The sequence below is a fragment of the Aulonocara sp. 'chitande type north' Nkhata Bay genome, linkage group LG8 (genome assembly GCF_057382095.1).
Source record: "Aulonocara sp. 'chitande type north' Nkhata Bay isolate Kocher_YH1m ecotype deep benthic linkage group LG8, A_spYH_male_GT1.1, whole genome shotgun sequence".
NCBI classification, from domain to species: Eukaryota; Metazoa; Chordata; class Actinopteri; order Cichliformes; family Cichlidae; genus Aulonocara; species Aulonocara sp. 'chitande type north' Nkhata Bay.
Genome location: NC_141351.1, coordinates 14,395,813 through 14,423,146, shown reverse-complemented (window position 1 = coordinate 14,423,146; position 27,334 = coordinate 14,395,813). Strand labels below are relative to the sequence as shown.

The 27,334-nt window shown below is 39.2% G+C and overlaps 2 protein-coding genes across 2 annotated transcripts in view; one reads left to right on the top strand and one right to left on the bottom strand.

Moving 5' to 3' along the window:
- LOC147323402 (zinc finger protein 385B-like) overlaps positions 1-27,334 on the top strand; it is an 88,313-nt gene that overhangs the window by 5,502 nt on the left and 55,477 nt on the right. The gene's annotated exons all lie outside the window — the stretch shown is intronic.
- On the bottom strand, positions 1,794-4,439 carry LOC147323403 (zinc finger MYM-type protein 1-like). Its single transcript, XM_086303731.1, has 3 exons — positions 3,364-4,439; positions 2,825-2,939; positions 1,794-2,617 (listed from the first exon to the last, which is right to left on the bottom strand). Exons 1-3 carry the CDS (start codon positions 4,347-4,349, stop codon positions 2,090-2,092), a joined length of 1,629 nt encoding a protein of 542 aa, XP_086159857.1. The 5' UTR covers positions 4,350-4,439; the 3' UTR covers positions 1,794-2,089.

Genomic DNA, 27,334 nt, shown 5'->3' with positions numbered 1-27,334 from the left:
AGTGTGAATAGTGATTTCTTAGCGTCCCCTCCTTGTTTTTGAAAGCAAACACGCTGCTGCCGCAGTGCTTAAAAAATGTTCTTTGAGCAATTTTGCCTCCACATGCACCTTTTATTTCCATTTAAAAACACAAACATGTGTTTCTAGACGCAAACGGAGCCAAATGTTAAACCAGCTCAGATGGATAGTAGCTCCTCGAGTCCCCTTCATCTGGACAGAGGGATGCACAGACATATTAAGGGCTGTGTGGGAAGTTGAATTTTCGCACGGCCCATTACCTCTCCATTCCCCCGTGGCTGCATTGCAGGTACAGATTCAGCACAGCAAGAAGCTGTGTGAAAACGCTTTTCTTTGTGTGTGTGTGTGTGTGTGTGTGTGTGTGCTTTGTGTATATGTGGGTGTTTACGCCCATATGTGTGTGATGACAGAGAAATTATTCTTCATAATGGGCTGAAGGTCATTCACAAGAAAGACTGGTCTCCATGTTTGAATAATTTTGCACCATTTAATCCATAAAAGGTTACACTTGGTCATGTTGCCGATCGTCACATAAAATTCATCAGGATGTGGCCTTCAGTTGACTTTTTACTAAAACTGTGTGGATTTTGGTTACATTTTATTTATATAATGCTAGATCACAACAAGAGTCAGATTTTTTGTTTTCAGTACCGATATTGGTATAGTCCAGTTTTTAGTGTCATGGTTTAATTCAGAGTTAATAATCTGTTGAATTAACAGTAAATGACAAAAATTTATATTTAATCTAACTGCAGCTAGCTGTGTTATGTTGCAGTTGCAGGTTAGACCTGAGATTTGAAGTTTAAGACAGTGTATTGATTGGGTAGTTTTCAGGTTTACTGGAATTGGCTGTGGCTAAGTTGGCCTGTGGCACACAAATCATTCACAAATATTTTGCAGAGCTAATTCCCAAGGTTCCCAAGTTCCTGCCTGAATTGAATGACAACATGAAACAAACCTTGAGTTTATGTGTTGGTGTGTGTCCTTGTGGGGGAGCACATTTGTTGATGAAATACAAATGTTACTGACTACTCCTACGTGCAGAGCAGTGTCGTTGGTTTGTCTTCTTATACTGTAGTTCTCAGAACTAAACCCCAGTTACCAGTGTGGGAAATTGAACTTAAAGAATAAACATGAAATGCATTTTCTCCTTTTGTGTTTCTTACTTACATCACGTTTTGTGTGTGTGTGTGTCTACGTGTGTGTTTTTGTCACTACACTGTAAGCTGGGATAATTACTAAAGGCACCATCTGACCAAACAGCTTGATTTTAGGTATTGTCATGTCTAAGATTCTCTATAGTTCAGCTCAGAATCGACTACATTTTTGCTGTCATACATTCTCTGCAGTCCCTCTGTGCTGTTTTACTGTATGTGTGTGTGTGTGTGTGTGTGTGTGTGTGTGTGTGTGTGTGTGTGGCAGTGAATGGACAGAGCGAAGACAATGTTAGATGAGCTGACAACAAATCGTTATGTTACTGTAAGTGCAATTAAAGCTGCTGATAGTAGTGAAGCTAGTCCTGGCCAGAGCACTTGGAGCCCTCCTGCTGATAATGTTACAGCTGCACCCCCCCTCTTACATGCACAGGGGGACATGACTTGATCCAACACTCCTCCTGGCATTACAAGGCCAATATTGGTAGGGTTAGATGCAAGAGTAAACACTCTGTACAACCTTGTAGCACTCAATCAGACTCAATTTTTATGGTAAATTGAACTGTTTTTTATGGTGCTTTTCCAGTGGCGGCTCCTGAAAAAAATCTCAGGGGGGGCAATTTTTATGATATCGACTAAAATGACCCATTTAATGAGTACATCAAACAACACAATTTTAATTTAAATTTAAAATGAACAACCATATTCTGGCCATTTGTATAGATTTGTAAAAATGAACAACCATATTCTGGCCATTTGTATAGATTTGTAAAAATGAACATGAACAGATTTTTTTTTTTTTTTTGAATGAATGAAAAATAACTATTGAAAACAACAACTGTAAACTGATTGGGGGGGTGGGCTAAAGAGAGAAAGAGAGAGGGATGGAGAAAGAGAGTAAATATGGTTAAGGGTTCTTATTTGTACAAGAACTTTGCTCGTCTGTCTTTCTGAGTGGCAAATTTCTCGATGACCCTGGTGTTGAAATCAGGAAGTTCTTGTGTGAGTTTTTTCTCTATGGACAGCATAGCCAGAGCGTTGAGCCGATCCTGAGCCATATTGTTTCTCAGGAAAGTTTTTATCCTCTTTAAAGTAGAGAAACACCTCTCCGATTCTGATGTTGTCATTGGTGTGGTGATGAGGATGTTAAGAAGACTTACAGTTTCGGTGAATGTGTCTTGAAGGTTGTTTTCCATCAGAACCTGATAGAGCGCCAGCGCACCACTACAACTCTGAAACTCCTCGTTGTCGTAGATCAGGGACAGTTCTGTTTTAAGTCTGGCTTTGTCCAATGAGGGATAGGCTTCCACTGTGGTTTGTAGTGCTGCATCTGGAAAATTTTTGCTGTGTTGTTGGAACAAGTCTCCTTGCAACAGAGTGGCGCTGACAAGGTGCTTGGTGAAAGAAAACCTCTCCTTGGCATGGCTCATAATGGTGTCGCACACCTATCCAATAATATATAATTGGTAAGAGTTAGATTCAGTGGTAAGACTTTGGCACATGTCTCATGTTAATCATTATTCTGAAAAAAAAAATCTGTCCATAACAAAACAAAACAGTCATGACCACTATATCAAATGACATCTGACAGCATCGTCATTAGATTTTATCTGATGATCCGATTTAAATCAGACCAAGCAGCTAGTGCTTACCTCCAGTGCCAAATGGTGTTGCCTGTCTTCCCCCAATGTTCTCCGTCTCTTTGTGGGTGGGTCTTGAACAGGTCCCCTGTACTCCTCATCCACAACCAGATTAGGAAGTGCCTCCCTGATCCAATACATAAGTTTCATTAATGGCTTCTGAAAACTGAATAGGGATATATTAACCAAACACAAACCAAACAAAGGTTGTGTTCTAATTACCGGGAATTACCGGATTTAATTAATAACCGGACCTGGTTTAATGGCTGGGGGAAAACCAGTGCAAGTAAATAAAGGCCCTGGCCATAATTTCAGGAAATAGCCTATGGTATAGGCTACATCAAATCATTACTGGGAATATACTTCATCAAATATACTTAATCAAATATTTTTCATAAAATTACTTCAAAGGCTGATATAAATCAAAATTATCTGAATTCCATTAAACATTTAAGTCACAGAACACAGAATATATGCAGAGAATTTGATAGAATCTATGCATAGATAATTAACATTTATTCTAGGTTACATATTTATGCTTTTATGCCTACCTGATAGCCTGCATGCGGCTGATGAATGTCTGGGTGATCCCTGCGATGGTGACAGAATCGATGTTTCTCTTCTGTAGGTGGTTATACAGCATGTCTACATGTGGCATTATCTTGTGAAACAAGGCCAGGAAAAAACAGAAAGCTTCGTCTTCCAGCATTCTCACGAAACCACCGGCATCTCTCTTTGTAGGGGCATCAAATCCTTCACTGTTACGGATGGTCTGAAAACACCTCACCAGATCGTCTTTATGTTCATACACTGTATTCACAGCACGACTGTTGAAGTTCCAACGGGTTGCCGATGCACTTGGAAGTCGGTGCGCCACCACCTCGTCAAGCACTGCAGTCCTCTTGCTCGATTTAGTAAAAAAAGAAGCGAATCCTGCTATGTCGGAAAAAAAGTGACTGATTTGAGGGATGTGGGAGGTTGCTTGTTGCATTACCAGGTTTAACTGATGGGCATAACAATGTACGTAGTGAGCGTTAGCATAAATGTCCTGTATCTTACGCTGCACTCCTCCAGTGGTACCCCTCATTACAGCGGCCCCATCGTAGGCCTGGGCGATCAACTTTCTCTCTTGTCCCTGGGGGAGGATGAAGCGCAGCCTCTCCGATAAGGCACTGGCTATTGCATCTGCACAAGCATTGGGTAGCTTGATGAATTCAAAAAAACGCTCTTGAATACGGTTTCGTTGGTCAATGTATCTTAGCACCATGACTAACTGACAGTGTGTAGAAATGTCAGTGGTTTCATCAGCTTGAATGGCTAAAAACTTCGCTGCCTTTACTTCTTCCACGATCCTTTCTCTCAGAACTGCCAACATGCAATCCAGGATCTCGTTCTGGACTGTTTTCGAGGTGCCTTTAAATACAGTAGCATTTTCAAGGTGTTGCCTCAAGTCGTGATCAATTGATGCCATCAAGTCGACTAAACCTCTAAAAATCCCTGGATTGTCTGAGGAATCACTTTCATCATGTCCCCGCATTGCTAGCTCAAAAGCACCACAAAACTTAATACAATCGATGATTTTAGATAAAATATGACGGTTTTTATCTACCTCTTCGTTGTGCCTTCTTAAAGCAATCTGATGTCCATCATCTAGCTGCGCCGCTATGCTAGTTTTCCCTAGCACAGCTAGCTTTACACTGTTGTCCATATGAACTCGTGAGCTTTCACGTTTTCTGCAGGGGCGCAATTTTAAGCGCCCCCAAACCATTTAATTCAGCGACGCTGATAGGTCAAATATTTATTATTTTCCCCTGGCAACCATTTAATGATAGGCTATTTCGCTGCATATCAAGGGCGCTTTGACGAGCGCCCCAGAAGAAGAAAAACACCGTTTGTTGGTTGAACTTTAATGAGTCAGCTGGTGAAAATGTTAAAATACGCCTGGCTGTATATGGGCACACACATAGTAAAACTATCATTGATGAATTTTTTAAAAATATATATTTTTACTCCTCCACATTTGGGGGGGCGGAGCCCGAGCGCCCCCTATGGGCCAGCCGCCACTGTGCTTTTCTAATCTTACTAACTACTTAGAGTGCTTTTACAATACAAACCACCTTCACTCATACAAACACATTTATAAAGGCTTTCTCTATCAAGCACAGACACAGTTATGGACCTCTAAGGGGCAAATTGTGACTCACTATCTTGCCTAAGGAAACTTGGACATGCGGACTATACGAGTTGGGATCAAACCATGCTGTATCTCTGAATGTATTTGTATGGAATGACCAAACTAAGCAAAACACAATAAAGAGAAAAAGCAGATAAGGAAAATTGCCACCGTTGTTCTAGCTTTGGCCTGTCCAGATCCTCAACGCAGTCTGCAGATGTGTTTTTAGTCTAGTTGGTACATTTATCCTTTCTATAGGAATGCACGAGGACAGCCTCTGCTCTATACAGCCTGACAAAATATAGGCTTTGAATAATCGTGTTAATGAGAAAATGCCCCGGCCTTACAACTCTTGTAGTTGTAGTAGATTCAGTCGGAAAATAAAGCTGATGAAATTTTTGCCAAGGAGGTAGCACTTCATCCATTTGAAACATTTTCGGTCTTTGCTGTTTCTCCTGAGATCAAAGGGCTTTTGCTTCTCGCCTGACTTGTCATGCAGCTTCTTATACTAGGGCTGCTCGATTATGGCAAAAATGATAATCACGATTATTTTCACTGAAATTGAGATCACGATTATTTGACGATATTTATTTAACCCTTTAAGACCTACTATAGAACCAAGTCCACCAGAGCTTTTTTTTTTTTTTTTACATGCTGTAGTGCCATTTGTGGGAGCATTTCAAGTTGCTATACATCAATACAACTGTTATAGCCCATATTTTAATAATATGTATGCATTAAGTCCATAGTAATTACATAAATTGCAAAAAAGTGCAATAAACTACAAAAAAAATTGAAAATCGCTTTTGTTTTGTTTACATATATTTCTACTTGGAGAAATTTAAGAGGCTTATCCCTCAAAACTTTAAATACAATAAAGTTGCAAAAAATAGTTTACAACAACAGGAAATTTATTTTGAGTGTCTTCATAGTTTTATTTTGGAGATACAGCAATTTTTATATACTGCAGGAAAAACAAAAAACAATCCTATGATGCAGATTTGCAAAGAAAACAGCATGTGCATCATTTCACTGTGGGAAGTGTTACGAACAGCTGATGGATGTTTCTGGAATATTATGTTTTTGTTCCTGCAAGCGCTTTTTATGCAATTTTTGCAAAGCTATATGTGGAACGAAACCGTGACCGAGGACAAGCTGATGGCATCAGATGTAAGTACAACTCCTCCGGTTTCATATGCAAAACAAATTATTGCGCTAGCTTACACGGTTCAGGTTCTACAGGGATTTAAAAATAGTTACGCAAAACGGAGCGTGCTGCTCTGACCGGCTTTAAAGGGTTAGCAATGACTTTTAAAAAATAATATAAAATAGTGTGCAACACCACTGAAGTTTTTTTTTTTTAAACTCTCTTTTCAACCAACGGCAGTCACTCTCCAAATAACTTCTGCTTAGCTTTCCGAGCTTCCCTCGGGTCCTCTTAATCAGCGGTCTCCAACCTTTTTTGCGCCACGGACCAGTTTATGCCCGACAATATTTTCACGGACCGGCCTTTAAGGTGTCGCGGATAAATTAGGGAGGGGCTAATAATCGGCTCAGTCATTTTTAATGATCGTTGAAAGCCCAGATCGTAATCGTGATTAAAATTCGATTAATTGAGCAGCCCTATCTTATACTGAAATAATTTTGCTCTTTGTTCCTCTATTAAATGCCGTGTTATATTCTCTCCAATGGCTATTGCTACTGTGCACAAAAGACCACTCAAGCAGCCAAAATTAAATGGCCGTTAATTGAAAGAGCCATTATGGCATGTCTCTGCTGCTCGGGCTGTCTGGTTTCAATCATGACTGAATCATAGAGAGTTGATAGTGAAGCTCTTGGGCTGTTATGTCTACTAAGTTATGATCATTAGGCTCATGTGACTCAATTTCATGATGATAAATTACTCTTGTTTACAGGTTTTATGGAGTGAATAGTAGAGGAAGAATGCTTTGCACTCTACTGCTCAATCTCATGTGGAGAATTTAGCTCAGGTGACAGATGAATATTTCAGAGTAACAGCTGATGAACATGTTTCATAACGTAAGTGGTCACAGTTACATGGTCAAGGCAATTTTTTGAAAATTATTTGGTTGCAGTGATCAGTTCAGAGTCATTTATGAAAAAGAAATCTGTAATTTAGCTTGAATTATCTTCTATAATTAATAAAGTAGCAACTAATAGGTAACGTGTTGCGTGCTCAGTCTTAACAAATACAACACAAACTGCATATGGGAGCAGGCACAGACTGGATACATTAAACCACCAAAATTACCTGCCTTTTCAGTGACACATATACGCATGGACAACTTAGCCAAATGAGTAGATGTAAGAGTGTATGCCTGACAATGCAACTGTGTTGGGGGTTTTCTCACTGACCTTTCTTACATTAATGAAAATAACATCAAGCAAACCTACTCAGTGTGGTCTCCTAGTTAGGACTGAGCAAAAATGCAATGTTTCATAAATACTTCAGCATTATTTCATTGGGTTTTAGAGGTAGGTGAACACCTTTACCTCAACTGGCTTACGCCTCTTAGACTTTTCGTAAACATAATTTTTTAGACCAAACTTGTGAGACTTTTAAAGTTCTATAAAATGAGAAAAGTGAGATCTAATGGTGCAAAGGGTTAAGCCCATAGCTGTCATCTGGAATGATGGCATTACAATCACATGTGAATCCAAAACAGTGACTTGTTCTTAGCTCCTATGTATTCTTTTTGTTTTTCTGTATGGTTTTTCTCACTTTGAGTAGATTTCCCCTACTGGGCTCATCACATTATATGAGCAACATACTAAGCTGCATACAGATAACAACTACAGGAGTTCTCGGCACACAGTTTTTATGCTGATGTTAATGCCAGAGGAGGTGCTGCAATTACTGAGTCAGCAGAGGCAAGGCAAGGCAAGTTTATTTATATAGCACAATTCAACAACAAGGTGATTCAAAGTGCTTTACAGAGACATTAAAAAACAAAAACAAATAAAAAGCATGATTTAAAATTGATTAAAAAACAGTAGATAAAATCAGAACAGTAGATAAAATCAGAACAGTAGATAAAATCAGTAGTTAAAATGTAAGTTTTGAAATTTAAGCTTAAAAGTGTGGATTTGGTGTTTTATTCAAATGCAGCTGAGAATAGGTGAGTCTTCAACCTGGATTTAAATCAACTGAGTGTTTCAGCTGATCTGAGGCTTTCTGGGAGTTTGTTCCAGATATAAGGAGCATAAAAGCTGAATGCAGCTTCTCCGTGTCTGGTTCTGACTCTGGGAACTGATAAAAAACCGGATCCAGATGACCTGAGGGATCTGGAAGGTTCATACTGGGTCAGGAGGTCACTGATGTATTTTGGTCCTAAACCATTCAGAGCTATCTATCAAGTCTATCCTTTGACAGACAGGCAGCCACTGTAAAGACCTCAGAGCTGGACTGATGTGGTCCACTTTTTTGGTTTTAGTGAGGACTCGAGCAGCAGAGTTCTGAATTCACGCACGATGCCCCTCAGAAACTTGGCAGTCTGTAACTTTACGTGGTCTCGCACTTAGCTGTGTTGCTTTGTGTCTTAAACACTTAAATTCTGTAATAATACCATTTATGATTGATCAGAAATATATTTTTTCCCATGTTGCAACAGTCACACCCTACACTACCACACTCGTATTCAGTGAGCTCTGAAGATCCACTCATTTTTTTTCACTAATGTTTGTAATGACAGACTGCATGGCTAAGTAGCACGGATCAAAACACCTGAATTCAAATATTAAGAGGTGTGGCCCAATACTTTTTGTCAGCAGGTGAAATCTGCAGATGATATCAGAACATTCAGGGCTAAGCCCTGGGGCAGAACTGCCACATTTGTAAATGTAGCTTATTCTAGTAATCATAATCCTCTGGTAAGCACAATTATTGACTTATTCATCAATTAAAGCCATGAATGACATTGTGTTTGCTATATTGTATCAGCCTATTTAGAGAATGTGATTAAAACTAGATTTAGCTAGCTGGTTTATTTGTCAGAATGAACAAGTCTAGACGAGTTTCCTAACCAGACAGCATTAATGGGATAACAGGATCATTCAGCGAATCAAACCCATTTTACCTAGGGAGTGCTTCTAATTAAAAGTCAATCCAATTTGGTCTGTCAGGCTTCCAGCATGAGTCAACACAGATAGTAACTTGGAGGATGGATGATTAGAGCAGAAAGGGAACAGTGATCTTATCTGCAGTCATCTGTCAACATTGGACAGTGGGCTCTAGAAATTAAACACTGCTCAATTCCTGCAGTCTGCGTTTAGATTTACATCATCCATTCTAGCCGATGACTCAAGGTTATTTAACCTAAAGTTTGGCTGGATAGTTATTTATGCAGGTAGCTATTTTGTTCATTTATTTTGATGGTGGTTATGGATTTGCCAGTCAAATCTGATAAAAGCAACTTCAAAAGTTTGGTAATTTTTACCCTAAAAGAAAGTTTTAAAAAGCCACCAACCACCATCTTTGCTTTGCTGAAATTAGTCTTATAGAATCTCTGATATTACAAATTATTTACATTATAAACTCTAATTTGCTACTTCTGTGCCAACTGCTGCACATTTGATTAGCACTTGGATTTTTTTTTATCCATCTTATTTTATGTTAATTTTTTGGAAGTTATAACATACAGGCTATTTAATAATAGTTTAAATTAAATGCCTATGACATTCAGATCTACTTTGAGTTAAATGATGACCTAGCTTTGTCCTTGAATTTTTTTCGAGAGTGCATGTGTGAGGTCAAGCAATGGCTCCTGGCAAATACTCTTATCCTCAATGATAAGAAAACTGAAATTGTGGTCTTTGGCAGTAACGCTCTCCGTGCCAAACTTCGTGATGCTTTTGGTTTTCTCACTAGTTCCTTTTCCGACACTATTAGGAATCTGGGCGTGTTACTTGACAGCTCTTTTAAACTTGATAAACAAGTGTCTGCTGTTGTTAGATCCAGTTTTTACCAACTCCGCCTTATTTCTAAGGCCAGGCAGTATATCCCACATAAAGACCTGGAAAAGCTCATCCATGCCTTTGTAACTTCGAGACTGGATTACTGCAATTCACTCTATTTTGGTCTCCACTCTGCCCTCCTTCATAGATTACAGACAGTCCAAAATGCTGCTGCACGCATTCTAACCAAAACTAGGAAGTTTGCCCACATTACTCCCGTCCTAGCTGATTTGCACTGGTTGCCTGTGAAATACCGTATCCAATTTAAAATTCTGCTGTTTACTTTTAAAATCACTAACAACATAGCACCGAGCTATCTTAAGGAACTCCTAGGCTCATATGTTCCTGCTAGGGCTTTAAGATCATCCTCACAGTTACTGTTGGTGCAGCCTAGATCTCGGCTGAAGTCTAGAGGTGATCGAGCGTTTGCTCTGGCTGCACCAGAGTTGTGGAACAACCTTCCGATTGGCATCCGGGCGTCTGACTCTATTCAATCTTTTAAATCACGGCTCAAAGCGTATTTGTTTAATCTTGCTTTTTCTACCGGTTAAATGCTGGCCTTGTTTGCAGTGATTTATTCTATTAATTTTCCTATCATGCTTTTATTTGCGCTGTGCATGTCATATCGCCATTGTGTTTTGATGGCATAGTTATATTGTGCTATAGTTATGTGCTATAGTTATACTTTTTTCTATTGGTGGGTTTTTCCTGTGAACATAATTTTACACTTTTATTTTTTGTTTTTATGACTTTGATTATACTTGTGTTAATTTGTTTTATGTTAAGCACTTTGGCATGCCGTTGGTTTTTAAATGTGCTCTATAAATAAAGATTGTTGTTGTTGTTGTTGTTGTAAATTTACAATATGAGATGATTGTAGAGATAATTCTTTGTCAACCATAAGTGCTAATGTGCGCATTTTAAATATCTCCTGTATATTTTGAATCAGCAGTTGTTACACAGGGGTCTCACGATCGACTCCACTCAGTGTATATTTATCAACTTATGGGCCAGACATGGGCTAGACAAATGAAACGGAAAACCACCCTGAAAACATCTTAGTCATCCTCATTAGTCATCCATACATCCCTCCTCCCACCCTCTGCTATCACTCCACATGGAAAGCATATGTCACTCCTACGAATGGAAGTATTTTATTTGCTTGGCAGGCGATCAGTTAGCATAAACATTTTTTTTAATGTTTGCTCAAGTTCTAAAAGCACTGAGTGTGTAACTTGGAGCCAAAGATAAAAAGATAGAAATAAGGTGCATGTGTCTATGATTTTTAATGTTCTTAGTCGCAGCTTCGGCCTGCATTACCATTGTTGTGAGAAATTCCTGGAACACAAAGTGAAAACTGTTCAGGGGTCTTTTCCAAATGTAAACTTGTGAAAAGTTAATTTAATTTTGCTCTTCCCCAAGTCGCTTTTTGTTACTTTTAATCCTACACCTCTATCCTAGTTTATTTTCAGAATTTAAAATGTGAAAGTAATAATCCAGCCAGCTTCAACCTACAGATCAAAACACACATTTGGCATGCCAAACCGATTCCTGGAGGAGTTGAGCTAAGTTGGAAATCTAAGTTAAAGGTGAAACGGTTACTTAAAGACTAGATACACTTGTAGGGCAGAGTGTTGTAAAGCCTGAAGGCAGATTGAATCTTTGAAGACAGTGTATCAGACATTGAAACCTTTAAATGATTGAAGACAGTTCCTCCTCCTCCATGAAGACTGCACGGGTTATAGAAAAGTGCTTTTAATTTTAGACTCCAAAAACATTTGCTGGAGTCAGAAAAAACAAAAAGGCTACCAGCTGAAACTGGCCACAGACATTTTATTCTCTAAGCCTCCCGCTCTAAAACCCCCCACTCCACTGACGACTTGCTCTTGGCCAACACCCTCAACGACTTCTACTGCCGTTTTGACGAGCCATCAGGCAGCCTTCACACCTCCAACGGCCCCAACAATAGAAACACTTTGGACACTCATTCCCCCACCTCTCCCCCCTCCATAGAGCCATCACCACCTTCAAACTGTTCACCTGCAACACCCGCCCCCTCACCCCACACAAAAGAGGATTTCACACCACCTCCTCCGACCACAACTCTTCATATTCATGAAGCAGATGTGAGGAAGCAGTTTAGGAGTCTGAATGCTCGGAAAGCTCCCGGCCCAGACGGTGTGTCTCCTGCCACCCTCAGACACTGTGCAAACGAGCTGGCCCCAGTGTTTTCTGGCATCTTCAACTCCTCACTGCAGGCATGTCATGTGCCTGCCTGCTTCAAGTCCTCTACCATAATCCCTGTCCCCAAGAAACCTAGGATCACTGGACTAAATGACTACAGACCCGTGGCTCTGACATCTGTGGTCATGAAGTCATTTGAGCGCCTAGTTCTCTCCCATCTCAAGACCCTCACGGCCCCCCTCCTGGACCCCCTGCAGTTTGCATATAGAGCCAACAGGTCTGTAGACGACGCCATCAACATGGCCCTACACTTCATCCTGCAGCATCTGGACTCCCCAGGAACCTACGCCAGGATCCTGTTTGTGGACTTCAGCTCTGCCTTCAACACCATCCTTCCAGACCATCTCCGAGACAAGCTTTCCCAGATGAATGTGCCTGATCCCATCTGCCGGTGGATCACTGACTTCCTGACGGACAGGAAGCAGCATGTGAGGCTGGGAAAGAATGTCTCGGACTCCCGGACCATCAGCACCGGCTCCCCTCAGGGCTGTGTTCTTTCTCCTCTGCTCTTCTCCCTGTACACCAACTGCTGCACCTCCACCCACCAGTCTGTCAAGCTAATCAAGTTCGCAGATGACACCACAGTTATTGGGCTCATCTCGGACGGGGACGAGTCTGCCTACAGGAGGGAGGTTGAACGTCTGGTGTCTTGGTGCAGCCACAACAATCTGGTGCTGAATGCCCAGAAGACAGTGGAGATTATTGTGGACTTCAGGAAGCACACAGCCCCACTCCCCCCCATCATCCTGACTGACACCCCCATCACCTCTGTGGACTCATTCCGCTTCCTGGGTACCACCATCACCCAGGACCTGAAGTGGGAGCCCACTATCACCTCCGTCATCAAGAAAGCCCAGCAGAGGATGTACTTCCTGAGGCAGCTGAAGAAATTCAACCTGCCAACACGGACGATGATGCAATTCTACACTGCAATCATCGAGTCCATCCTCACCTCCTCCATCACCGTGTGGTACGCTGGAGCCACTATCAGGGACAAACAGAGACTGCAGCGTGTTGTGCGCTCTGCTGAGAAGGTGATTGGCTGCAGACTCCCATCTTTGCAGGACCTGTACACCTCCAGGACACTGCGGCGGGCAGCCCGGATCTCAGCTGACCCTTCTCACCCTGGACACAGTCTGTTTGACCTGCTCCCCTCAGGCAGGAGGCTCCGGTCCATTCGCACCAGAACCTCTCGCCATAAGAACAGTTTCTTCCCCTCTGCTGTTGGACACATGAACAATAACCACATGACTGTCCCCGCCACTAACACATGACCCTACGCTGTGTCACTGCATCATTTCATGTTTGGCACTGATCACCACCTGCACTCATGTATATATCTTTCTACGTAGCACTCATAATTCTTATTCTCATGTATATATCTCATGTATATCTCATGCACATATCTTTCTTTCTACATAGCACTTTAATTCTTATTGTTTGCACTGAAGCACCGCAGCAATTTCCTAATGTTGTAAACCTCAACATCTGGCAATAAACCCATTCTGATTCTGATTCTGAATATCTCCCTTAAATCAGGCAAAACTGCAGGAGCTTGCCATTGGCTGCTGCAAGACTCAGCAACTGGGATCTGTGTATCCAGAGCTTAATAACGAAAGTAAATGATACGTTGAGGAAAAGTGTCGCCCGTCAGTCCTGTTATAAAACATCCACAGCATCTTTAGTCAAGTACAGTACTTTTGATACTGATCTCACACATTTCATATAAAATAAGAGCTCATAAAATCTTTTGGATTCACTTGCAGTAAGTAAGCGTGCAGGTTTTTTTTGGGGTTTTTTTATATCGGAGATACATTCATCTTGGCTGCACTGCTAAGCAAGTTAGCCAAGTGTTATGCAGAAAAAAACACAGTGATGTCGGCATTCCATTAATATCTTCCAACAATTCTTTATAAATTCCCACTTTGTTGGCATCGTGCAGTAGGCGCCCATGGTTAAACATATCTAAAACTGTTAACGAGAATTTAGGTCAAGTCTTGTTTTGAGTGTGAAGGGAAGGAAGAGGCGGATTTACAGTTGACTGCAGGCCAATCCCTTCCAACAGCCCACATCTAACACAGTTGTCCAAACTAATCTATCTCTTTATAATCAGCAGTTCCTCTCCACATTTTACTGGATGCCTCTCAATCTGCCAAAAATAAGCGGTTAAATATATGGTGACATGTTAGTTAGTAAATGTCAACTCGTCAAAATTATTTTAATTTAGCATCAGATTTTAACCTGAAGCATTTTAAAGATTCTTTTTGAGTTCATGCAGTCTTATAAAAGATGCTTATTATTTATTATATCTGGATTTAGTGGTTTGTGTGTAGGAACTGTACCAAGTAGCATCATATTTGGAAAAAATACATAACAAAAACAAAATAGTTTAACTCTTTAAAGTCGGAACCATGAAACAATTGCCAGAAAAATATTGAAACTTATTGTTTCAAAATGCTGTGTTTATTGAACCTGTAATTAATGTTAATTTGCACTATATTTGCTACATCTGGTGTGTTCTTTAAAAATGTATTATGCAAATCATTTAGCTTTTTCAGGTGCAGAAGTCTCAAAAACTCACAAAAAGGGATACAAATATCATCAAATATGACGCATTTGGCTTTAAAGGGTTAAAGGAATATTCTGTATTGTTTCTATTGAGAATAAGAAGAACAATAACATCATCTCACCTGTAATCTTATTGCCCTATACATTAAATGTAATTATGATTAGGTCTGCGTTTAACTTTTTCAGTCAAAACTGAGATATAGAATTTTAATTCTCACACTTTATAAGATAAAAAGGACTTCATGTTTCTTCTGTTCCCTGTCCAAAGTAAAGAGTGTGTTATCAAGTCTTACATCCAGCTCTCTTCATGAAAGCTGTTCCTCTCAGAAACTAAACAACCATAAACAGTATTTTAAAAACACCTCATGAATTGTTTAATTTACTTGGTACATTTTCATCATGATTTGAATGCTGCAACATATTTTTGCATCAAATGTTTTGACTCATTGGATTGTTACCAAGTTCTAATTTTGTACTTAAAAAAAAAAAATCCCTGTTTGCAGTGCGACTGCATTTTCTGTACTCTGCCTTCGTGGTCAGGTCACATTTGCTTTGGTGCCTACAGTAGCCTTGGGGCTCTCCCAGATGGCCCATGACAGATGCCCACAATTGCTGTTGCCCTTGGTTGAAGAGCGGTCCCTCCCCCAGATTAAAAAAAAAAAAAAAAAAAAAAGTTATTCCTAAGTTCCCAAACATCACAGTTTTCCCATTTGGCTTACCCTGCTTTTACTCATGATTTACTTCCCATTATATTCTGTCATTTACTGTCTGCTGCCCTTATTTTTATTTAAATAGCTCTGTTTGTTTGACCTCCCATTTAGGGTTTCACATCTCCTCTCCTCTCCTCTCACTGCACCATTCTTTGTCCTTAACTTAATCCCATGTCCTCTGCTGCTTTTTCATAGAATACCTGAATGCATACGAAACATGTCAATGAGATTTTTATATCCATTATTGTCGCTCATGATTATGTACATACCAAAAACATTTTTAACCTTTCATGCAGATGTGGCAATAAATGACCTGATAAATCTCTGCAACAAAGTAATACTAATGCTTTATACACTGGGTTGCATTATATGGTTAAGCTGTAACATTTTGCTTTACATATATATTTCTAGTAAGTTTTTCGTCAGATCCATATACTCAAATGTAGCTCCAAAAGCCGTTAATGGATAAAACAAAATAATACACAAAACAGTGAATACATTTGGGGTCTGAAAGCACCAAAAAGGCAACAATAAAGTAGGAAAATGACTCACAATAGTTTAACACTTTGCCGCTATCAGGAATTTAACTGGTAAAATCATAAAACAAATGTACATCTGCTGGATTACTATTGTTGGGAACAAGCATCCCATTTGTTCTCTTATCCATATTTGGCCAGGAACACATCGTCACTCTATCAATTATGTTTCCTGGAAGTATTACCGGTGTTGACATTAACTCTGTCTAAAATCTAAGATGAACAGACTAAAAGGAGAGAGGAATAAAGGAAAAACTCAGTGGTACCCACAGCTGATTCCTCTCCACTGTCTTTTTTTCAATGAACACCTTGATCTGTTTTCCCTTTACAAGCTCAACTTAGCTTAGGCCTCGGTCACACAGGCCTAGACCCAAGTTGGGGACAGCATGGCAACCTGTGGTCACTAGGAATGTGCAAACCCAACCAGTTTTGATGCCTGGAGATGTGCAATTAGTTGCAAAGATGGTACTACACCAAAACCCTCATTGTCATTGCTTTGTTTGTTAGCAGATTGGCACACTTGCCTGGAGTTTGCATGAAAGATCCTGACTTATCTGCAAACACTTGCCAACTACTGGCTGAGTGTTGACACTTGAAAAGCTGGACAGAAATGTAAAATATTTGCCTTGAAAGTAGAATTTATGCCTTAATGCTGAAACCAACATGCTGCAAAAGGCACAGTTGTTTCTTTACTGGTCATTTGGCCAGTGGTTGCCAAGTGGTTGGCAACTGGCCTCATGGCTCGTGCGACTGGGGCCTAAGACAGCTACTGTCATATCTTTATGACACACCCTCTATAACCTGTAGATCTGTTCAAAGGGCAGATCTGCAGATATCTTGTAGGTGATGGAAGAAAGATGTAGAGTCTACATTTAAGTTACCGTAATAGTAAATGTATTGAAAGATACAATAAACTTGTGTACTACCTTGAGGACAAAACACTGTAACTGTGAAATATAGTAGGGCACATGGAAAAGAATACATTTTTCTGTGCTAATTGGGTTCTCTGGCCCGTCACAGTTTCTCCGTATTACAGGAAACACACACACGCGCACACACACACACACACTGACTGCCTGGCCATGTACTGGTAAGCACTTCAGTTTGAGAGACTCCACCTGGGCGACAGAGATTACATTTTGTCATTCCTGGCTGTGGCCTACCTCAGCAGTATTTGCACAGAGAACAAATGATCTTTGTGTGAATGTGTCAAGGCTGAAGGAAGATTAAGTGCAAGGACGGGGATTTGTTGTAATAGGCATGGGCACTGGGTCCCTCCGATTATGGAAATCTTTAAGAGTTTGTGCCAAGATGTGGATTATATTTACATTGCTTCTGTTTCCCTCCCACAAAGTAAACGTATTTAAGAAAATTGGCAAAATGCTAAAAATTTAAACAGTGCAGTATTCAAAAATTATTAAAGTTTAAAACAGTTACTGTCAGGGGTAGACATTTGTTCAAAACACAAGTAAGAGAAATGAGACAACTGCAGACCGACTCAGAGTGTAATTAGAAAACGTGCGCACGGGTGAATGTCTCTCTGAGAAGACACACACCCCGAGCACAGGCTCGCTTGCTTTATTTATAAGGCAAAAATGGGTTACATAGTACTTCCTCTTTTAACAGATGTTGACGAGAGGTTAAACATTAAATCAACTTATCTGATCTTTCACACACTGGGATAAAAATACAGAAGTATATCATGCTTTATCTGACATCACAGACATTATGGAAAAGAATGCATCATTATATCATGCTGTCAAACATCTCAGACACTTAGGTAAGGAATGCATCAGTTTTCCTTTAACAATAAACTTGATTAGGTAATTCTTCAACAATAGGCTTGGTTATGTGAAAATATATGAACACACAAAATATAAGGCATACTTGGTTAGAATATAAGGCTCACTTGATTATATTGTATTATAGAGATTTGGTTATAATGTATAATGTAGAAAATCTTCTAACAGTTACATTTTTATGATGGATATGTTATAAATCAAATAACCAAAAAGTCAGTAATAACAGACTTCCAAATCTTGTTCTACCATACTGAGAACAGGATCTTTGCTTTCCAGTGAGCTACTTTTCTAAAGTTCACAGGTCACAGAAGGACACCTGCTCGCTTGCACGATTCTTTAGTAAAGTGTTGACATAGTGTCTATGTCACTGCATAGACAGTTGCCCACACCTCATCAATCAAATCCGTCGTGTATGGAAGTTAAAACAGGCAGAAGTGTGATATGATTAGGCTGAGCATGTTGAGTGTCCAGCAGTAGTGTGTTTTTATTTTTCTGGTGGGTAAATAATGCACGATTTAGGTGATTGAGAAGCTAAATTGGCTACAGATGAGGATGTGTGTCATCCTTCTGACTGAACAAGTAACCAGTAAATGTAGAGATTGATTACATTACCTATTGCATAACTTCTCACATACCCACAACCACAATTTCACTTTGTAATCCAATACTAAAACCATACCAGATTATCTTAATTTAATGGCTTACGGCACAGAAAAAGCTAAGGAAAAAAAAAGACATTTCCAAGCAACTACAGCTATTTCTTTTCTTCTTTTTTTCACAGTTATGCTCTGGAACCTGTAAGGTTTGTCTTCAACAGCTCCGTGCAAAAGATCCAAGGGTTTTTATATCAGCAGCATTTTTACAGAGAATGTGGATACCATTGCTATATCTGCGACTATTGCAGATATTCAATCCAAACAGATTTTTTTTTAAAGAGAGCTGCAAGATCAAGGATTTCCCACAGCTTGTGAGTTACTTTGAATTAGGAGAGGAGACTGAAAACCTGACGACTCTACTTTTGTAGGCCTAGTCAATTATGTTCTTTGTAAATCTGAATGCTTTCTAAGAACGAGCAGTGGGCAGCTCCTATTGTGACGATATAGAAAATGACCTCACAGCTCAGTTGATGTGTGACCCAATAACTATTTCCCTGAAGATTTTGTGGTGTTGATTGTTAGTTTCAAATCTTGTATTTTTGTTTTGTTTTGTTATGTTTTTTTTTTTTTAAGAAAAGTGCTTAAAATAAGGTATGCTTTGGGGCGACCAATACCATATGGTGTGCAGTGTTCCTCAGTCAGATACATATGTAACTCATCCTGTCCAGTTTCAAAATGCCAGAATGGAAATGATAAAAATATTAATCTCGAGGCTTTGAAGCTTTTTTTTTATACCCCTGTCCTTTATGCCCCAGTTTATCAGTGACTCATTATTTTCACTAACCGTAAACATTTTAGTAAATTTTATGAGTCAGAGTCCACTCAAGGAGAACATTTCAACAGTGGAAAATTAAGTACTGACCCCAGATCTAAACATTTTTTTAGTGTTCTCTAGATGCTACTGCACTATACTGGATGATGTGACCGATTCGTAGATTTCAAGAAACAATAGAGTCACACACAAAGGGTTGTTCATCTGGACGTAGCGTTTTCAGTGGCAGAAATGTTTTGTCACTCATCTAAATAACCCAAAATGTGATGTCCACATAGCTGGACGCCAGGTCCTAGGAGGTTAATATGCAAATTGTCATGACCATTGATCAACAACCACTGATCAAACCCCATTGATCAAAGACCAATGATCAGTGATCACAGAATCACGCCACCAACTCAATACACATTACCAAATATTTATTACATTATTTTTGTAAGTCTGTATCAGTGGTGTAAAGGGGTGCATTGATGAGTTGGCAAGGGTATGTCAGAAACAAATTATGATAACTAAAAAACAAAAACAAATGGGGATGCTGTGACAAAGAGATGAAGCAAAGGTACGATTTAAATGGCTCTGGAGAACACTGGCCGGTCTTTTGCATTTCCTACAATTTCCTGTATAGACAGGTAACCACAACACAAAGTACACCCACACACAGCAAACCCTGCAACAAGGCCTGGGATAAAATTTTGTTGATAAAAATAAATGAAGCACAATTTTCAACATTTTCTGCCCAGCATTACTTCTGTTTATATAAAATCATGTTTTGTTTTGTTTTGTTTTTTTTAAAGGAAAAAGCTCATGTGTTTTAAATTCTCCATGAAGGAATATCTCCTGATCTGTTGGCTTTGTTATTAAACCCGTAACAGTGTGCTATGCTGAGATGAAATTTAATATACTACAGTATGTGGATGATAATGCTTTAAAGTTTATACATTTTTGTTGTTGACCATCTTATGAATTTAAGATGTGTTAAATCTTAAATTCATAAGATTTAGATAGTTAGTTGAATTGGCCATGTCTTCAAATGCGGTGCAATACTTGGATAAAGAGATGGCATGCCGGGCTGTCTAGTCACTTGGAGCCTCTGAATACATCAGTGAAGGTGACAGCTGATTGGCTCATATCTCTTCGTGGCAGTGTTTCACTGTGAGAAACACTAGACAGACAACTCTGATTACATTTAACACATAACGTGTGTGTGTGTGTGTGTATAATTCTTATCTTGTGGGGACATAAATACATTTATATTTACACTGTGGGGACCCACCTTCCTTGAAGGAAGTCGTCATCAATCATTAAGTTTTTGTGCAGACTTGCAACAAAGGTTAGAATAAGGTAAAAGATGCATTTTGGATTGGTTTTTGGTGAACCTTCTGTAAGTCAGTGTAATGTCCTCTAAAATTATGGCTGAGTGCAAGTTTGTGTGTCTGTGTGCGTGTGTGTGTGTGCGTGTGTGTGTGTGCGTGCGTGTGTGTGTGTGTGTGTGTGTGAGTGAGTGAGTATATCCTCAGATACCAGTGGTCTAATTAAAGAGCTGGCATGTCAGAAACCTGCTCTGCCTCTTTGTTTAACACTGAACCTAATCTCGCACCACAGACAGTAGCATGTGGGCGCATGTGTATGTGTGTGTGGTCCTTGCTGTGAGGTGTGAACAAGATCGATGCCAAACACGTACATTTGTTGGGAATCTGGCAAAGCCGCCTTAGAGAAGCATGTGTTTTTATTTGTTTCTATTTAATTCTCTCTGACTTTATAGTTTGACTACGTCTAATGATGCTGTTATATTCATTAATACTTCATACTTCATAAATACTTACCCATCCATCAGTTTTCTTCCCCTTATCCAATTCAGGGTCATGGAGTGGCTAGCACCTATACCAGCTGTCACAGGGCAACAGACAGTGTAAACGCTGGTCCAGGCTTTATTCCATTACTATTATTTCACACTCTATTGATACCCAGAAAAGTAGTTAATGTTATTTTGATATCGCAGCAGAAAATGGTGCTGATAGACTGCTCTCAGTTTCAATCTGGGACTGTGAGGGGAAAAAATGTCATACTGTTAAACATTGTCTAACATAACAGATGAGCAAGACTGATGGCAGTGTATGCTGCTTAGCTTCTGCACTGACATTATGATTTCATTATTACCTGCTGCCCACTACCTTAACCCTTGTGTGGTGTTCGTATTTTTGTTACTCAGCCAGTGTTCATGGGTCTGGTGGACCCGCTAGAGTTTTGGCTTTCCAAATTAACACTATCAAACAATTTTATGTTAAATTACTCAACAGATGTTTACTTCATCCCAATTACAAGACATATGAACAGCAAACATGGTTAATTTTTTCCCTTTACCTTTGTTAGATCACATTTATGAATTAATGTGCTTCTCGTTTTTCTTTTATATAAAATGTTATAAATAAATCAGTTATAATCAAGTGGAGTGAGTGGAAAGACACAACACATTTACACGTGAAAAAATAATTAATTGTTTAATTTTTCTTTTGAAAAAAACTGAACACGGGTCTCACAGACCCGAACACCATACAAGGGTTAATAATAGCATATGGCTAATGTGATTATCAGATAATTGCTAATATATAAATAACTAATAATAATGTTTGTGCAAGTCAGATTACAACGCTTATGATAACCTTTTTAATACTAAAATGTTGAAACGGGAGCTTTACTGACTGCTCATAATTGCTCTTAACCTTCCTGCCTTCTTGGGACCTTTTTGTGCCACTGCTATGTGTTAAATGGCTGCCATTTCCACTGTGTTCAGTGGAATATAACCAAACTTGCCACAGGATAGTTTTTACCTGTCAATGTTAATATTCCAGTGTGAATTCCTTAAATCAGCCTAAAATGGCTGAGCAGCAGAAATCCCCACACCCATCACCCTGGGGACCATTTTCTGCCCATTGACTTCCATTATAAATGCTATTTTTCAACCCCAAATTATCATCATATGATTTTATTTTTTCTTCTTTTCTTGGATGTCAATGAAGACTCAGGGCCTTGAAGTTTTAATTTTTAAATTGCAAAAAAAATGCAAAAAAATAATGGCAGGTCAAAATGTATGTTGGTGCCAATCTTTGGTCCATCTAAAGGCCTACTTATAATGACAATCACATATTACTTCAACTGGTTTTTTGTGGAAATATTTAGTTTCGTTTTTTGGTTTTTGGGGCTTATAACACAGGGCGCTCATGTAATAACACTGGGATTTGAAGGGTTAAAACAACGAAAATATAATTAAAACTTTACATGAATATTTCAGGGAGAAGTAGTTTTACAAGGTTGGCTAATTTAAAGTGGAATAAGATATGGATATATGGTCTTTTTATGGCGTGGCTGAGAATGGTCCCTAGGGTGATGGGTGTGAGTTTTTTAAAGGATGGCAGAAGGGTTAAGAGTGGAGTGTCAGTCCTTTAGACACTTGGGCAAGTTTGTTATTCTACTGTTCAGCTGCTAGTGTGGGTGCGCGGCTGTGTTTAGCTGCCAGTGAGGGGAGGGGCTGTGTTCAGCTAAAGCTGGGCATACACTGTGCAATTTTCTTATTCAGCTCCTGCTCAAACTGTACGATTGAATCTCAGGGGTGAGAAGTTCATAGGTCACGATCCAGGGTCTCACACTATACAGGCCTCACAAAATTATTATACTGATAATTTTGTGAGGCCACATCGAGCTTGCCAAAGTTCTACAAGTTGTGCCTCCATCGCTTGTGTCCAGATCACACGCTGCACTTCCATGCTACTCCATCTTTCTACTTCCATTTCTGTTTGAGTGTGCGCTTTGTGAGAGGCTGCGTTGACACCCTCACGACGGCTGACAGGATTTCAAACAGGTTTGATTTTCTTGCGACCATACAATTGATGATTGGGAGCTGGTCGTGAAGTGTTAATCGCTTCTCATTACCCCATGTATACTACACGATGCACGACATAGATTAAGGCGAAACTTGGGCCGATCCCCAAAACGGTCGCACAACTGAAAAATCTCCTCAAAATGGGCCAAAAATCGCACAGTGTATGCCCAGCTTAACAGAGAGGGGAGGGGCAGTGTACCTGTCTATGTGCAGCAGTACCGTGTGAAGCTGTGGAGGCAAAGATAGCACTGTTGGTATCAATTCAATTTTAAATAAGTATCCAATATTTATTTATTTATTTTTTTGTGCAACCTTATGTTGGACAGACCGCAGTTCTGTTGCATTAGCATTCACATCTATGGCCAATTTAGAATCACCCATTAACCTAAAATTCATGTCTTTGGACTGTGGGAGAACCATAGCTGAGAACCCACATGCACAGGCAACACATGTGAAGACACAGAAACATAGAAAGATCCCAGTCAGGATTAGAAACCAAAAAACTTTGAAACATTTGTATATTTTGTTAATAATCAGACTTCACATGCGGTACACTAAAATATTTTGTGTTGCATCAAAATTTGGGTGGGAACAACACTGTCAATTACACTTAACCTGAGTCTTAGTAAGTAAGTATCTTCCTGTAAAAATAATAAGTTAAATGTTTGATGATGATTTTTGAAGTCAACAGATTTTATTCAGATGATATATACTGTTTAAATCTGTTCTTATAATTTACTGCGTGTCATCTCCTGCCAAGAGTAGGGAAACGGTATGATGAGGTAACCATTTTTCTGTAAGTTAAACTGAAACCAAAATTTGGAAAAATTTAAATTTCGAATTCATATTACAACCAAAATACTACATTTATATTTTTATCCACACAAAAAAAGTTTATGGCTTCATTTTGGTTGAAGTGTGATAAGAGATCCGTTCCAGTTTTATTACATCATAGTTGTCCCCAGTAGAACATTATATTTTACAGTTTTAATGTTGCGTACAGCAATATGCACGTGCTCATCATCAGTGTCCCAAGTTCCCAGTACCAGCTGAGTTTAAAGGGAAATGTAGAGACTAAAAATATGCATCCTACTAACAGCTCCCACTCACTTACCTAACAGAGTGAATCACTGCATTATATGAGTGGAACATTTGCAAATGACCTTGTCACAGAGATCTGACACATACCACTCATGCTCTGGGATTATGTACGCCAACACAGTTGTGTCTGTATGGCATACATACATACATACATATGGTAAATGGTGTGTACACTTTGCTGGTGTTTCTTTGTGTGCGATGCCCACTGTGTTTTTTCAGTGGTGTGTTTGTGTAACTTCACTGCATTTAAACTTTGAGTCTACCAGGTGAGTCATGTATATCTTTAGACTCCTTTCTTAATAAAGACCTCACTGTCAAGGTTTGTTATATTTTATGATAAATGTATCATTTTATTAACCTTTTTAACTTTTATTCTAATCGCAAACCTTAACTAATTTGTTAGTTGACTTGTAATTGGTTCAGCTTTGACATAAACTGATATACTGACTACAAGTAGTTATAATTTATTAGATCCCTTACTTTACCATCATACTGAGGTCAGTTAGTTCATCCTTCGTCTTCATCTACTTACCATAAACAAAATTTAAAATACCTTTTTTTTTTTTTAACTTACTCTCCCTACCTTGGTCTCAAATCAGTTGGTTAAGATTAGATTGGGGAATTGGTTTAATATATAAAAATAAATACAAATATTGACTTAGAGGGAGGGGTAATCGAGCTAAAACTACTCGCTTCAGGCAGGTGAACTAAGGGACAATGTAAGTAAAATAAGCAGTTTGAACCATCAGTCATTGAAAGGTACTCTATTAGAATCCTACAAAAAAATACACAGAGCTGAAAATCAGCATGATAACTTCCCTTTAGTCTGTCTAGACAGTAAGCAAATCCTGGTCCTCAGCATCATGTCCTTTAATGCACCTTTAATGCCCATAGTACAAAGCAATTACCACACAAGGACCACAATACAGTTAACAGTTTCATTCCTCTATTAAACAGTTAGTATTATATAAATGCAATTCTGAAAAGACTGCACTGGTTCTTGAGTTTAGGTTTTGAGGTTCAGCTTACAAAAAACAGTTGACAGCTTCCTTCCACAGACTTCAACAGCACTGAATTAAAATACTGATCCCACTATTTTGACTCAGTATCTCAGTTTTCTCTTTATCTTTTGGGGCACAAACTGGAACCAGAAGATGGACTTTCAGTGTCAGAGTTGTAAGATGTAAGGGGAAACTGGCTGAAAGTGGTGACCAATCATAAAATTTCCCCATTGTACCAAAGCTGAGGTAATGTTGTTTTGTAATCTGATGTATCCAGATTCAGCACAGTGATCAATAGATTGCATGCAATCAACGGCTCCCCTCTGACTCCAGCTGGATTCTGAGTGTGGGTTACATTTGGTTTCTCACTCCTCGTTCAGAAAGTCCTCTCTAAATCTTTCATCCTCAGTCTCAAAGCTACAGTTTGCTGGAAGGTATGCAAAGATATGGTAGCTCAGTCATCCGTGAGTGTAGCTCACTAGAGCTATCATAGCAAAATAAAATCACTACATATTTCTTTAAGCAAATAAAAACCAGACCTCTGATAATAGATGTGTCTGTGGTTTGCAAGAATAAATAATTGACAGCCTCTCAATGTTGCATTATCCATGCTATTTAAGCATATGTTGCATGAACATTTCTACCAATTTATTTTAATACATTCAACAGGAAAATCCTGCTGCTTTCCAACGCTTTAGTGTTTGTGGTTGCATTTGTTTTTAATTCTTATTTATTTTATTATTACCTCTTGATTCAGTCCAGCTGATACCAATTCCAAACTGGATTCAGATTCATGAAAATCCCATTCCTACCTCCAGCTCTTGGAAAAATTTACTGTGTTGCTCATGCTTTTTCATGTGCTTTTCTGCAGAATGTGGGTTTTTACCAATTTTTTTTTTTTTTTTTTGGCCTTTTCAGCACAAATTACAGCATAATTGACCTGCACTTTGTGTGGAAATGGTTCAAAGTCATATTCACACAGGATGAGCATGGTTGCCTAGCGACACAACTGTAATTGTAGTCCCTCTGTTATTCATTTACTTAATATTTATTCTGAGTGTCAGGACTGAAAAAATGTGTCTGATGGTAGAAGTAAGTTATGTGAAAGCTGTGTAGCTCTGGAGGCTTCACAGGGTACAGTACACACCCCTGAAAATGATTCTCTCATCAGATATATTGTATGTAGTGATTATTAGAAACATCATATTCCGCCACGGTCCAATTTTTCCATTGCAGGCCAAGTGCTTCGTCTGCTGACGTCTGCTTTTGATGTAATGGAACAGTGACAGGTGCTGCAGTGAGAGAAGGCATCTTGGCATCAGTGTCTGGTTTAATGCCATTTTTAAAGAGCATATGCATGCACCAAAACATCCCATTCACAGCTGCCTTGCGTAAAATAGCTAAAGGCCTTTGTCCACCTCTCAACACATCTCGGTTAGGTTGCTTATTCCAAGAAGTTTCCTTGATCGCAGACTAAAAAGAGTGCCCAGAAGTTCAGGAGGATTAGCTGCCTGGAGGGGTGTTGCATTTGTTCTGTCTTAATGTTTAAAGGCCAGTCTAAATAGGGGACTTAGTTCCCTGGAAGATATTCCTATGCCACCTTGTAGTTCTATGTGATTATTATAGATTTAGCTGTATATTGACAGATATGTGGAGGATACAGTCGAGGAATAAAAGCATATCACCACATAGCCTTTATAATGTAATAGATATACAGCATAATTGCAGGGAATTAAGTGCAGCTTTATAGAGAGAATAGCCACGCTATACAGTGACACACTGGGAAAACACGCTGTTATAACACACATGCTGATGATGAACTCTTTTAAAAAAATTAAACATTAGTCAAAATGAAAAATTGTTCTCTGCAAGCTAACTGAAAAGCCCTCATTTGTCAGAGCTCAGTAATAAACATGTTCACCCCTGGTGTGAAACAACGGCACATCATACAGACGGAGAGAGCAGCTTGAGGGAAACAGGCTTAACAGGTTGCCAGTTTTATAGCAGTCTGTCAGCTCGGGATCCACCTGGCCGGAGTTTGTACAAATGCTGCTGTTAGCTTTTAGGCTCTGTGTAACACCCCACAAAGCCCCTTTAACCTTTCAGAA

Coding starts and splice junctions, on each gene's coding strand:
- LOC147323403 (XM_086303731.1), bottom strand. CDS start 4,349: ATGCGGGGACATGATGAAAGTGATTCCTCAGACAATCCAGGGATTTTT. Junction 2,940..3,363: donor AGCCGCATGCAGGCTATCAG/GTAGGCATAAAA, acceptor GTATTGGATCAG/GGAGGCACTTCCTAATCTGG. Junction 2,618..2,824: donor AACACCATTTGGCACTGGAG/GTAAGCACTAGC, acceptor ATTATTGGATAG/GTGTGCGACACCATTATGAG.